A 14,686-nucleotide genomic window follows, 5' to 3' on the forward strand; every position below is an offset into this window, starting at 1 on the left:
AACAACAAATCCATGTTTCTCTCTCTCTCTCCCCCCGCTCCTCCCTAAGCTCCAAAGGAAGAAGAGAAGAAAGGACACAACCTCCTCCAAAAAAAGAAAAGGAATGAAGGAAGGAGAGATAGAGAAGGAAAACACATTTAATAAGGTGAGGGCAGAGACTGATGGTGTGAAGGTTGTACAGCAATGTGAATGTACTTAATGCCACTGAACTGTATGTTTCAAAATGTCAAAATAGAAAATTTTTTGTTACGTATATTTTACAATTAAAAAGAAAAAAAAAAGGGAGTAGATCCCAGATTTCCTGAGAAGCCATTTTAAATGAAGAAAAAGTCACAGATACATCTCAAATTCAATCTTCTTCCATCAGAGTGATCCTATAATAACACTTTACTATGGTAAGTCCTTTGTGATTGTGGAACATAAAAACCAATCCACCTACTGAAAAGGAAGCACCAACAGGCCTTCGGATCCACTTGGGTGGTTTCTTCAGAGGCAACACTATACTATGCTGAGCAGCCTGCTGAGGAATTTGTAATGGAGGAAGGGACTGTCCTGTGCCAAAGGGATCAAGATTTCCAAAAGATGATGAAAGCTAAAAAATAAATAAATAAATAACATGAGAATTTCTTACTGGTACAAGACATGTTTTCAAGTCATGTCCAAGAATTCTTTTATCACAATTATCCAATTAACCAGTACTGTTGATCAGTAGCATCATTTTCAAAATAATTATACAATAAGATGATTTTTTCAGTTGTTATAAAAAAACTCAACATTTCCTATTACCTTGTCAACTTGTTTCTGCCTCAAACCATCTGTACTCCCTCCCATGATAGAATATACACTGATACGCCCATCAAAGGAAGCAGCTGACAAGACAGCAGGATTTCTGGGACACCACTGAATATCAAAGCACCACTGTGTGTTGGTGGGAAGTTCATATAAGACCTAGGCCAAAAAAAAAGTCAGAAAACGGAATAGTCATTTTATAGCCAAAACACCTGAATTAATATAATCAACAAGTACAGCTTAAACATTTTCTTTTAGAAAGGGTCTTTAGCCAGGAAAAACAAGTATAAAAATTTCTTTAATATCACATGATCTCGCTTATACATGGAATCTAAAGAACTTAAACTGATGAACAGATTCAATGACATGGAAACATGGATGAGACTGATGAATGTCAGAGGGATGGAAGAGGGCGGGTGGGTGGAGGGGGAGAGAGTAACCAAAGAATTTATATGCATATATACACAACCCAAGGACATGGACAATGGTGGGGAGAGGGACTGGGGAGGGGGAAGGAACGGGGTGGAACGGGTCATTGGGGAGAAAAAGGGACATCTGTAATATTTTAAACAATAATAATATTTAAAAAAAAAAAATTTCTTTAAAGTACAAGAAAGTCCATTATGATGGTCTGTTATGATAAAAAGGAAAGCTACTCAAAATTGCGACTGGATTTGGAATAAACACATCTTAAAAACTGAGGTTTTTCTGATTTTATTGAAATGATATTAGTAGATACATCTGAAAGTCCAGAACACACTATTAGAGTTAGCTTATTAGACTCTGAAAGATCACTGGTGTGCTATCCCTTTGTTTTTGCTGGCCAAGATCTAAACAACTATATTTAGACTACTTGAAGACTAATTTTTTTAAAAAATCTTGAGGAGGAAGAATTCACTGAGAAATTTGGCTTTTCGTGAAAGCAAGAAAACAGGTACACACCATTCTTATTACTGCATAATCAAAACAGAATTCGGTATAAGCAGTTTTTTTAAGAAGAAAAATATTGAATTATTATAAAAATAATTGATATAAAATCTTTACAATGCTAACTCAAATAATTATTGCTAACTCAAAGTTCGTGTGATAGTAACTGATGCTCACAGAGCATAGGTTTTGTGGTTTTAAGAAAGGGAATGGGGCTCTTCCCGAAAGTGGCCAGAGGTGCCCTCTGAAAAAGGTTCGCTATTCACTTGACCCAGAAAACCCCACAAAATCATGCAAATCAAGAGGTTCAAATCTTCGTGTTCACTTTAAGAACACTCGTGAAACTGCCCAGGCCATCAAGGGTATGTATATTCGAAAAGCTACCAAGTATCTGAGATGTCACTTTACAGAAGCAATGTGTGCCGTTCCGTCATGTAAATGGTGGAGTTGGTAGGTGTGCTCAGGTGAAACAGTGGGGCTGGACACAGAGTCGGTGGCCCAAAAAGAGTGTTGAATTTTTGCTGCACATGCTTAAAAATGCAGAGAACAATGCTGAACTTAAGGGTTTAGATGTAGATTCTCTGTAATTGAGCACATCCAGGTGAACAAAGCTCCCAAGATGCGAAGTAAACCTTACAGAGCTCATGGACAGATTAACCCACACATGAGCTCTCCCTGCCACATGGAGATGATCCTACTGAAAAAGAGCAGACTGTTCCTAAGCCAGAAGAGGAGGTTGCCCAGAAGAAAAAGATATCCCAGAAGAAACTAAAGAAACAAAACTTATGGCCTGGGAGTAAATTCAACATAAAATAAATACTAAAAGTAAAACAAAAAACAAAAAAGGGAATGGGGAGTTACTGTTTAATGGGTACAGAGTTTCAACCATTTAAGATGAAAAAGTTCTGGATATGGATGGTGGTGACTGCACAAAGTGAATGTATTTACGTTACTAAACTGTATACCTAAAACTGGCTAAACATGGTAAGTGTGTATTTTACCATAATAAAAAAAATAGGTAGACTATGCATCTTTAAAAAGAAAAAGAAGTCAAATTAGCTTCACTTTGGCTTATATAACACTTAAAATAATGTTTTCTTTTATAAGAAAACAGAATTAAGTGAAAAGGTATTTTTAGCGTGATTGTCTTTGACGCTTAAATTGGTTGAAAAGATTCAAAGTTTCATGATATTTGAATCACTTGTGTATTTTTAATTTGCATTTGAATAAAAAAATCTAAATATTTTTAGTTGGAGAATGCATGAAAAGTTTTTCACTTCAAAGTCTAAGCACACAAAACTAATCATATGCAAAAATTTCATTTCATCAACTTACACAACTGAGAAAATTAAGACAGTCATTTCCATGAATTTTTGAACTCACCTGGGAAGGCACAGTGTAAAATGCAAGATTTTTACTATTTGGTCTACAAATCATATAAGGAAAAATTTATTATTTTAATTTTTTTCTCTTGTCTCTCCTAACTTTAATGTTTCTACATTCTTACACACATCACTCCATCTGAAAACTTTAAACTATAAATCAAGTAACAGGAGTACTTGTTTTATTTTAATATTACAGATTAAAACTTATTGAAGATTCTCTTATTTTTACTAGTATTCCATCAAGGTAACTGGCAAAGTACTTGCAATAATCTATCTTAATTTAGAAAAAGTAAAAGCTTATAAAAGCTATAATTAAAACTTGGACTCTCTTGCCCAATACTGAAAGAGAGGGAAACTATTAAGAATATTAAAAATAATAGTTAAGCCCTGGCTGGTTTGAATCTGTGGTTAGAGCATTGGCCCTCAGACTGAAAGGTTCAGGTTTTGATTCCAGTTAAGGGCACATACCTCGGTTGCAGGCTCGATCCCCTGCCCTGGTTGGGCATGTGCAGGAGGCAACCAATCGATGTGTCTCTCTCACATCGATGTTTCTCTCTCTCAGTCTCTCCCCCTCCCTTCCACTCTCTCTAAAAAAAATTAATGGAAAAAATATCCTCGGGTGAGGATTTACAAAAATAAAAATAAAATAAAAAATAGTTAAAAGAAAATTTTAATACACAATCCAAAGAAAATAAAATTATTTATATATTTACATTTAATAAGGTATAATTTCCTACATCTACATTTCTATGGGTAAAACATGACAAATTTATATTAAAAAGTATTATATTCTTGCTGTATAATTCATAAAAGAAATTCAAAATCTATTTCTACTGATTTCCAGAAAAAGCAGGAAAAAGACCCAAACCTTGAACACTCCTACTTTTAAGGCACTGATTTCCAGAAACCACATGTTAAATCAATGGAAGAATTTCTGAGTCTAGGTAAACACCTCTTATTGGAAATGGGGGTGAGAGCTAATTACTAGTTTCAAATATATTATTTCAATTACTAATTTTCCCGGATGAAACAAATGAGCTTATGAGATAATGTTCCTGATAAAAATCTCTACTAGATTAACATTTCACACATACCTCCATCTACTTTCACATGTCCTTAATTGTAATAATTCATTAAATCCATATGAAACATTTCTTATTCAGCTAGAGATAAAATATTATGATAGCTGTAAGCCTGTGAAATGTTTCCTCTCCATACCTCTCCTGTGTTTGGGTTGGAGCAGAGAATCTTAGCATCTTTCCCACAGCTCAGCAACAATTCAGGATCTGCCATGCTCCAAGCAATTGCCAAAATTCCCCTTATAAAAAACACAAAGAGATGAAAAAATGTTTAATCTTGAAAAAACCAAATCTCCAAATTATTTCTGTCTAAGCTTTAAAGACACACACAACTAACAAAAGTATAATTACATATAATCTTTCTTTAAAGCAATTTAGTAGTGCATATGCTCTTGGATCATTACAGAGATATTCAATACAGTGTGCAATGTATCATAGCAAAAAATAAAAGCAAATATCCAACAACATGAACTGTATAATAAATTATAGATCATCTTTTGATGAGAAAATGTGTAGTTAAAAATTCTGTTGTAGAAATCTACTTATTACTATTAAATGGTGGTCATAATTAATGAAAAAAGGTTAACTATGCACATAAATTTGTATAGAAATATATAATTACATTAAATATTTACACAATTGAAGTCATGTATAAATAAGTTAATAAAGATATGCAGAATAAAATGTTTTACCGATGAATGGGTAGGAAATGTAACTATTTCACATTTTCTTCTTTTTGTCTACATTTTCTAGCTTTTGTTATCAGAGAATTTCTAGCACATGAAATTTTTTTTATTACAAGAAAGATTTCCAAATTTGTTTCATAAAGGATTACAGACCGAAATGCCAAAGATCTTATTCTATAGTTCTTTTTGTGTTTTAATAACTTTTCATTTTTCTCCAAAGTATAACAAAAGTAATATTTTTGGTAACTCTTCAGATTTTTCACACAAATTGAAAAAACCACTACTAAAAGCTTGTCTTTTCTATATTCATGCCTTTGTTGTTTAGAGATGGAAGAAGTGAACATTATCATACCATGAAAAAAATACTAGAAATTAAAATTTAAATACCAGATACTAGAAAAATACTAGAAACTAGAAGTATATTTGCATATTTCTTGAAACAAAAACATACAAATTCAAATCCCTCAATTCTCCTGAGAACATCACAGCAGTTCTAAGATGCATAGTTTTTAAAAAAATTTTCTACAACAAAGATAAGCCTCATTACCAATATGTATATTTAGAGGTGTTTTTTCTTTCTCCAAAAAGTTGTTTTTAATTTGATATTTCTTACAATCTAAGTCATCTCAGGATCAGGAAACTATGGTATACGAAAAGGACACAAATTGTTTAAGACTTTTGTTTCTAACAGTTTATTTTTAAAAAGTTAAAATCTTTATAGAAATTGCAAGGACAGTGTGATGTAAACCCTAATACTCCTCATGTAGATTCACCGATGTGGCCACATTTACTTAATGTCTTTCTCTCTCCAATCATTTGAGAGTTAACTGCCAATATCATGACATGTCATCCCTAACTTATCTTCAGAGATAAAAACATTCTCCTTTATGACCATAATACAATTACATACTGAAAATACTTATTATTTATATGCAATACTTTAAAATATATAGCTCATATTCAAATATCCTCAATTTCATCAATAATGTACTTTGTAACTGTCTTCCCCCTTTAGAACTCAATCATACATGTCAAGAATTTCAAGGCATGTGAAAAATAACTTTAAAAAAAATCCATATCAAAAAGCCACACAAGTTCAGGAGGCACAGAGAGTCCGAAGCAAGAAGAACCCAAAGAGGCCCACGCCCAGACACAGCATAAATTAAAATGCCAAAAATTCAAGACAGCCCGGTGGGGAGTGGCTCAGCGGTTGAGCATCAACCTAAGATCCAGGAGATCAGGGTTCGATTCCAGGGTTGCGGGCTAGGTAGCCGATCAATGACTCTCATCATTGATGTTTCTGTATCTCTCTCTCTCCCTCTCCTTTCATCTCTCTGAAGTCAATAAAGATATATTAAAAGAACAACAACGAAAATTCAAGACAAAGAGAATATTAAATGCAGCAAGAGAAAAGCAATCTGTTACCTACAAAGGAGCTCCCATAAGGCTGTCAGATGATTTCTCATCAGAAACTCTACAGGCCAGAAGGGAATGGCATGAAGTATTCAAGGTAATGCAAAACAAGGTTCTGCAACCAAGAATACTCTATCCAGCAAGGCTATCATTCAAAATAGATGGTGAAATAAAGAGCTTCCCAGGCAAAAAAAGGCTAAAGAAGTTTATCACCACCAAACCAGCACTGCAAGAAATGTTAAAGGGACTGCTATAATAATAATAAGAAGAAGCAGAGAGAGAAACAGAGGCATAAAGAATTAAAATGGCAATAAATAAGGACCTATCAATAATAACCTTAAGGACTTTAAGGGAGAGATCGACAGCAATACTGTCATAGTAGGGGACTTTAACACCCCACTGATTTCACTGGATAGAACTTCCAGACAAAAAGTCAACACAGAAACAGTGACTGTAAATGGCGCACTAGATCACATAGATTGAACTGACATTTACAGAACATTTTGCCCCAAAGCTGCAGAATATACATTCCTCTCAAGTGCACATGGGTCATTCTCAAAGATAGAACACGTTAGGACACAAAATGAGTCTCTACAAGTTCAAGAAGATTGAAATCATATCAAGCATCTCACATCACAATGGCATGAAATTAGAAATCAACGACAGTAAAAACACTCAAAAACATTCAAACACATGAAGGCTAAATAGCCTGCTATTAAACAATGAATGGGTTACCAATAAGATCAAGAAAGGAATAAAAAGCTTCCTGGAAACAAATGAAAATGAACACACAACAACCCCAAATCTATGGGACACAGTGAAATCAGTTCTGAGAGGGAAGTTCATAGTAGTACAGGCCTACCTCAAAAAGCAAGAAAATTTTTTAGTAAACTATCTAACCCTACAACTTAAAGAATTAGGAAGCTCCCCGTGAGGCCATCCAGACCAGGGCTTTTGTTTGCTGGGAGTTTTTTGATTACTGCTTCAATTTTATCAGTTGTTATTAGCCTATTCAGGTTTTCTGATTCTTCCTGATTCAGTTTTACATGATCTCACTCATATATGGAATCTAATAAATAAAATAGACTGAGGAACAAAACAGATCCAGAGACACAGAAGTATGGAAAAGACTGATGAATCTCAGGGGGGAGGTGGGGGTGGGGGAGTGGGTGGGGAGAGATTAATCAAAGAACTTACATGCATATACACATAACCCATGGACACAGACAATAATGTGGTGAAGACCTGGTGGGGGAGGGGGGCGCAAATGTGGCGAGGATGGGATCAATGGAGAAAAAAGGGAGATACCTGTAATACTTTCAATAAAAATAAATTTTTAAAAATCCATATCATGTTCAGTACCACATTTTAAAGAACACTTGGGTTTTAAATAATTTTGTTAATCACAGAATTGTAGATCTGGAAATAACCCTAAAGATCACCTAATCCAACTCTTACATTTATGAGAGAGAGAAAATTGAGAATTAGAGATGTTAATTTGCTCCTGGCACCTAATCTCTTGCTAAATTATGGCCATTTTTTAAAATTGTCAATATAATTTGCATTAGGAGCTAGACTCTACCCTAGTCAGCAGTGCTCAGTGGTTAGAACATCAGCTTGTACACCAAAGGGTCACAGATTCAATTCCCAGTCAAGGGCATGTATCTGGGTTGCAGGTTTGATCCCCGGCCCCAGTTAAGGCACATTCGAGAGGCAACCAATCGATGTGTCTTTCTCACATCAATGTCTCTCTCTACCTCCTCCTGCCTTCCACTCGCTCTGAAAATCAACGGGAAAAAATATTCTCTGGTGAGTATAACAAAAAAAAGGAGCATGGACTCTGACGCCTTGGCAGGTGTAGCTCTGTTGGTTGGGAGTTGTCCCGTACACCAAAAGGTAGGTCGCAGGTTCAATTCCAGGTCAGGGAACATAACTAGGTTTTCGTTTCAATCGTTGGTCAGGGTGCATACAGGAGGCACCTGGTTGATGTTTCTCTCTCTCTTCCTCTCTAAAATCCATAAAAACATGACAAAAAAAATAGAGCATGGACTCTGAGATAGAACATTTGGACTGGAAGTCAGTACTTGAGTTATGTGACCCAGGTTAAGTTTAACCTTGCTGAACTTCAATTTCCAATCTGTAAAAGGGGATAATAGTATCTACACCATAGGTTTGTTATGAGGATTGATCAAGCTAACATTTAAAATGCTTGCATACTTTACATGTTATATGTGTTAGTTGTCTTCCCACTACAATGGAAGCTCCCTGAGGGCATAAATTTTTGTCTATTATATTAGTGAATCCTAGTACAGTACTTGGTACAGAGTATGTGTTCAATAAGTACATGCTAGTCCTAGCTGGTTTGGCTCAGTGATTAGAGAGTTGGCCTGAGGACTGAAGGGTGCTAGGTTTGATTCCAGCCAGGGGCACATACCTCTGCTACAGGCTCAATCTCTGGCCCTGGTTGGGGTGCATGCGGGAGGCAACCAATTGATGTCTCTCTCACATCGATGTCTCTCTCTCTCCCTTTCACTCTCTCTGAAAAGCAATGGAAAAAATATCCTCAGGTGAGGATTAAAAAAAGTAGTAATAATAACAATAAGTATGTGCTAAATAAATTTTTTAAAAACCTTATCTACCATGAGAAAAATATTAAAACTTCTCAGGATCATCCCTTCTTTACTAAAAAGCTGACTGAAGTATACCATCTGAGTAGGATTACATTTTGATGGAACTCTTTTCTCCTTTTAAAGGAGCTCAAGAAGAGGTCACAAACATTAAGACTTCTTAGTGTGCAAATCCACTACACAGGGGGAAAGGGGATTTAAAGCTTTAGTTTATATAACCCTAAAGAGGAAAGAAGAAAAACACCCAAAGTACTTAGAAAATCCTGCAACATTAAAAGGGATTTATTTCTTGTTTAAAAACACTGAACCAGCGTGGCCGGGCATGGCTCAGCGGTTAAGCATCAACCTAGGATCCAGGAGACTGCTGTTCGATTCCCGGGTTGTGGGTTCGATCCCCAGTTGGGGACGTGCAGGAGGTAGCCCATCGATGACTCTCTCATCATTGATGTTTCTATCTCCCTCTCTCCCTCTCCATTCCTCTCTCTGAAATCAATAAAGATATATTTAAAAAATAATAATAATAAGCCTGGCCGGGCGTGGCTCAGCGGTTGAGCGTCGACCTAGGATCCAGGTGATCAGGGTTCGATTCCCGGTCAGGGCACATGCCCAGGTTGCGGGCTAGGCAGCCGATCAATGACTCTCTCATCATTGATATTTCTATCTCTGTCTCTCCCTCTCCTTTCCTCTCTCTGAAATCAATAAAGATACATTTAAAAAATAATAATAATAATAATAATTAAATAAATAAATAAAATAAAAACATTGAACCAATGTGCATAAGCTTCCTGGGTACCTAAATATCAATGATAGGAAATTTACCAAATTATTAATTAAATTTAATGTTACTAAAACTAACATGAGAAAATTCTCATATCTTTTTAGAGTTTCCACACATTTATTAAAACTGAAAGCAAAATGAACCACATACTTTCTCAAAAATGTCTGCTTTTAAATTAAAATAAAAACTTAGAATTAAAACAAACTTCTCAATTTTTGCTTGACATTGAATGTTATGCAAGACTCTACTGAATGATAAGTATGATGACCCTAAGAAAGAGCAAATTGTATAATGTCAAGAGTTGTCCCAAAGTGTGATCTACTGGAATTTTGATCTATTATTACTTGAAATAGTAGTGGAAAATCCTCTACACATTTTTGTATTGTTCTGATATGATTTGGTTACCATTTTGGGATATAGAAAGTCAAATGACTAGTGCTTAAAACAACCATTTATTTACACTTTTACAAAATACAAAGTAGATTCCCTAGTTTAATAAAAATTATCTGATAATTCAAAGTACTAAGTAAATATGTTTTTAAAAATAAACAATTAAGTTCCCTGGGAGAGCAGCATGATACCTGGCATGGTTTTCCAGGACGCGGAGAGGAGTGGAGGCAAAGCGAAGATCCCACACCTGGATCACTGGTAACCTATCATCTTCAGATGCGAGGACCATCTGAGTAGCAACGTCAGGATGCCACGCCAACCCAGAGCAATGCATCTGCAGATAGTTAAGGCTCCTATTTTATCAATCATATTATTTTATGAAAAGCCAAAGTAAGCTTAAGGAATATACCTTTGTTGAAATGAACAGTAGAAAACATCAGCTTAGGCTTAGTCTATTTTAAAAAACCTATAATGTGGAAGGAGTGAGAAGAGGGTATAAGTGGGGTAAATAGTGATGGAAAAAGATTTGACTTGGGGTAGTGAACACACAATACAATATACAGATGATGTATTATAGAATTGTACACCAGAAACCTATATAATTTCATTAACCAATGTCACCCCAACAAATTCAATAAAAATCATCTACTTTGTATATTATGTCGCTCTAAGAAATTCAATAAAAAACAAAATGCCCGGCCAGCATGGCTCAGTGGCTTGAGCATCGACCTATGACTCAGGTCACAGTTTAATTCCCAGTCAGGGCACATGCCTAGGTTGCAGGCCCAATCTCCAGTAGGGGGCATGCAGAGGCAGCCAATCAATTCTCATTACTGATGTTTCTATCTCCCTCTCCCTCTCTCGGAAAGCAATAAAAACATATTTTTTTAAAAAGTAAAAAAACAAACAAAATCCCCCCAAATCTAAAAAGTATTAAATTTTATTAAACAATTTTCTAAAACAGTAGTTTTAAAAGTAAAAGTTTAAATGTTTTCAATTCATCCAGCTATTTGATACATAAAACCATTTTGGGCAAAAATAATTTTGTATCAAAAATATGTTTTCTTGCCAAAATTGTAATTAGGAGGAAGTTTTATATAAATTAAAAATTTAACACTTTCAGAAAAATAAAGAGAAAAAAAGATTTTAATAACAAAAATTCACACCTTTCTTCTATTTTATCAGAAAAATCAAGATAGAATGTCTAAGCAACAACTACCATTCAAATTTTCACATGGGGATAAATTAACACTATTTTTGAGAATTACTAAGAAGTTCAGATCCTATCAAGTATTCAGAAGATGACTGAAATGCTTATTGTATATTTTATTTCATTGAAACTTGTTTTAAAACTCCTGATTCATTGAATAACAAATCCTGAAGAAATATTAAGTAGTTTTTTGTTGTGGAAAAATTTTATATATCTTCCCTGATTTAGGCAAGCTGGTTTTTGAAAATGTCAAATTATATAGTGTAATTAAAAACAAACTAACAAAACAAGGCCTTAAATGGTATCTAAATTATCTTATAGCACATGATGTTGACATAATATTAAGGAATCTGTAAGGTTGAAAATTTAATGTTATACAGCAGCATCTACTGGGCAAGTGGGAGAAGAATATTAGCTCACTTTAGCAGTACCTAACAGAAGAGATGAAGCCAGAAGTTTGGAAACTACAAGTTCATAGTCATAAAATTACTTGCAAGAAAAATCTGTACCTTTTAGAGAAAGGTAAAGATGAATTAAAAAGTTGCTGTAATGCTTTGAAACAGCTAGCAAAGGTAAACAACCAGAATATCATGGAATAAGCCCCAAATCTCTCTCTACATCATTAATAATATCCAACATGTTTCAGTGAGAACTTTATTTTCCCTAAGGAAAAATCCTCTCATTCCAACATGACTGGGCCATGAAAATACAGATGATTTGGCCTGGCCGGCATGGCTCAGCAGTTGAGCATCAACCTATGATACAGGAGACTGGGGTTCAAGTCCCAGTCAGGGCACATGTCTGGGTTGCAGGCTTGACCCCCAGTAGGGGGCATGCAGGAGGCAGATGACTCTCTCTCATGGTTGATGTTTCTCTCTTTTGCTCCCTCTCCCTTCCTCTCTCTGAAATCAATAAAGATACATTTTAAAAAAAGAAGAAAATACAGGCTTGACTTCATAGAAATTTGACTTGTTGCCAACTCTGACAAATGATAAAGGAATATCTACAAAAGAAATATAACATATTTATCACAGTTCATTCATATACTTACCCTGTTATTATGATCACTGACTTTGATGATAGGTTCATTTTTCCTAAGATCCCATACAGTGGCCCGGCCACTGGGACTGGCTGATGCTAAAATATGCTGAACTTGTCTGTTCCATGCAATGCAGCTGATATCTTCTAGGGGCTATAAGGAATAAACTATTAAAAACCATTTCTCAATTATAAACAAATTTAAGTACAAAATCTGATCCTTCTTTTTAAAAAACAAATCACTTAAAAATCTGATCTGTTCATTCCACTAATTTGCTTTACATTCTTAAGTTCTCAACATATACTATACAGTTTAACATTGTGTCATCCACCAGGCATTTATTAAGCTCCTATTATTAAACAAGCAGTTTCTTTTCTTTTTTTAAATATTTTTTGTTGATTTTTAGAGAGAGAAGAAGGGAGAGGGAGAAAGAAAAACATTGATGTGAGAGCACACTGAGCCCACAACCCGAGGCATGTGCCCTGACAGGGAATTGAACCAGGAACCTTTTGGTGCACAGGACAACACCCAACCAACTGAGCTACACTGGGTAGGGCCAAGCACTGCTTCTTTATTTTGCAAGTGGCACAAGCTAGATGATGGACTACAAGGCAGATGTGGGTCAATAAAACAACTAGGCAGGGAAAAAGTTACAACCTAGATGATTAGAAAATTATCTTTATAAATGGTAGACCACATGCTATCATTATGCTACCTCTCAGATTGCCAAATTATTAGGTCCCGTTATAAAAGCTACTCAAATTGAGTAGTCTATTCAACATAAAAAAACTCAAGAGGCGCCCTGGCTGTGTGGTTCAGTTGGTTGGAGCATCGTTCCATGTACCAAAAGGTTGCAGTTTGATTTCAGGTCAGGGCACAAACCTAGGTTGAGGTTTAATCCCCAGTCAGGGCGTATACAGGAGGCAACCAATTGTTTCTCTCTCACATCGATGTTCCATTCTCTCTCTCTCCCCCTTCCTCTTTCTCTAAAATCAATAAAAACATATCCTTGGGTGAGGATAAAAAACCTCAAACAGGCAGTGGGAGGACTGTTCTCTCTCAACTTACTAGAAATACATGGTACAGGGAATAATGCCTTGGATCCATCACACTAGGGTAAAACAGGTGACTGGCCTAGAACCTGAGGTTCTCCAGAACTCAACATTTCTGTGAGCCTTTATCAGACCTCAAGCTACTGTTCAACAGGAACACCGACAAGATAAGTAACATCCTCATGTCCCGTTTCTTTTGTTTTCAGAAGAATTGAATCAATCAAACTTCAAATGATAGTTACCCAGGGCTATGAATGGTTAGAACTACAGCTAAGAGACAATGAGACTCATTTATGACTAGCCAGAGAAGGGGCTCCATTCTTTTAAGGGGCCCCATTATAAAACCCTGATTTAGCTTAAAGCAGTTACAGAAGGCAGACCTTCATCCCTCAGCATGCCTCAAGAATAAGTAAAAATGCCCAGCCAGGTGTGGCTCAGCAGCTGAGTATCGACCTATGATGCAGGAGATCACTGTTGGATTCCCAGGCAGGTACATGCCCTGGATGTGGGCTCGATCCCCAGTATGGGGCATACAGGAGGCAACTGATCAATGACTCTCATCATTGATATTTCTATCTCTCTCTCTCTCTCTCCCCCTTTCTCTCTCTCTGAAATCAATAAAGATATATTAAAAAAAAAAAAAAAAATGAGTGAAAATAAGAAAGGGCGGGTTTGTTACCCCAGAGGAGGCCTCTATGACCTAGCTAAACCCCTACCCCACCCTGTTTATCCTTGAGAACAAGAGGGCCTGCAGTTAATAGTTTTCTCAAGAAAGGAGCAGTTAAAACCAGCTAAGACTAAGGTGGCCTCCTAGATGACCTCCTGGGGACCTTAAACCTCATTATAATCTAATCTCCATACTAAATGACACACCCACCAGTGCCATGAAGGTTGACAATCAGCTAGGCAAAGACAGGAAGGGACCATAAAAGGACAAAAAGAAGGTAGAACCCAGATTCCAAGAAAATCACCACCCCTTTCCTGGAAAACCATGAATATTCCACCCACTATTTGCATAAACCTCCCCCTTATCTACCTAGACCATCTCTTCATTTCCAACCTCCTATATCTATCTACAACTTCTTGGCCGCAAGTAGAAGAGAAGCTGATCTGTGACCTATGCTCCCACTTCTCCATTCTCTGGCCATTGAATCATTAAAGCTTGAACTGTTAAAAAAAAAAAAAAAAAAAAGGAAGAAGAAAGAAATACATAGGAAAGGGGTAGAAAGATAGAAACATTGATGAAAGAGAAACATTGATTAGCTGCCTCCTGCACACCCCCTACTGGGGATGAGCTCACAACCCAGTAAT

General features: G+C 36.0%; 1 protein-coding gene and 1 pseudogene across 14 annotated transcripts in view; one reads left to right on the forward strand and one right to left on the reverse strand.

The window, feature by feature from the left end:
• The window catches only part of SEC31A (SEC31 homolog A, COPII coat complex component), a 67,780-nt gene that overhangs the window by 38,984 nt on the left and 14,110 nt on the right, over positions 1–14,686 (reverse strand). For all 13 annotated transcript variants that reach the window (XM_081162270.1, XM_081162279.1, XM_081162268.1 and 10 more), the window contains exons 6-10: positions 12,336–12,476; positions 10,266–10,408; positions 4,320–4,419; positions 787–948; positions 440–592 (exon numbers count right to left, since the gene is read on the reverse strand). In XM_081162270.1, the coding sequence (XP_081018396.1) occupies positions 440–592; positions 787–948; positions 4,320–4,419; positions 10,266–10,408; positions 12,336–12,476 (699 nt within the window). The remainder of the gene's footprint in view (positions 1–439; positions 593–786; positions 949–4,319; positions 4,420–10,265; positions 10,409–12,335; positions 12,477–14,686) is intronic.
• On the forward strand, positions 1,969–2,516 carry LOC308569109 (large ribosomal subunit protein uL22 pseudogene; annotated as a pseudogene). Its single transcript has one exon. The product of its transcript is annotated as a large ribosomal subunit protein uL22 pseudogene (transcript).

This window comes from Miniopterus schreibersii, assembly GCF_964146895.1.
Source record: "Miniopterus schreibersii genome assembly, chromosome: 1".
NCBI classification, from domain to species: domain Eukaryota; kingdom Metazoa; phylum Chordata; class Mammalia; order Chiroptera; family Miniopteridae; genus Miniopterus; species Miniopterus schreibersii.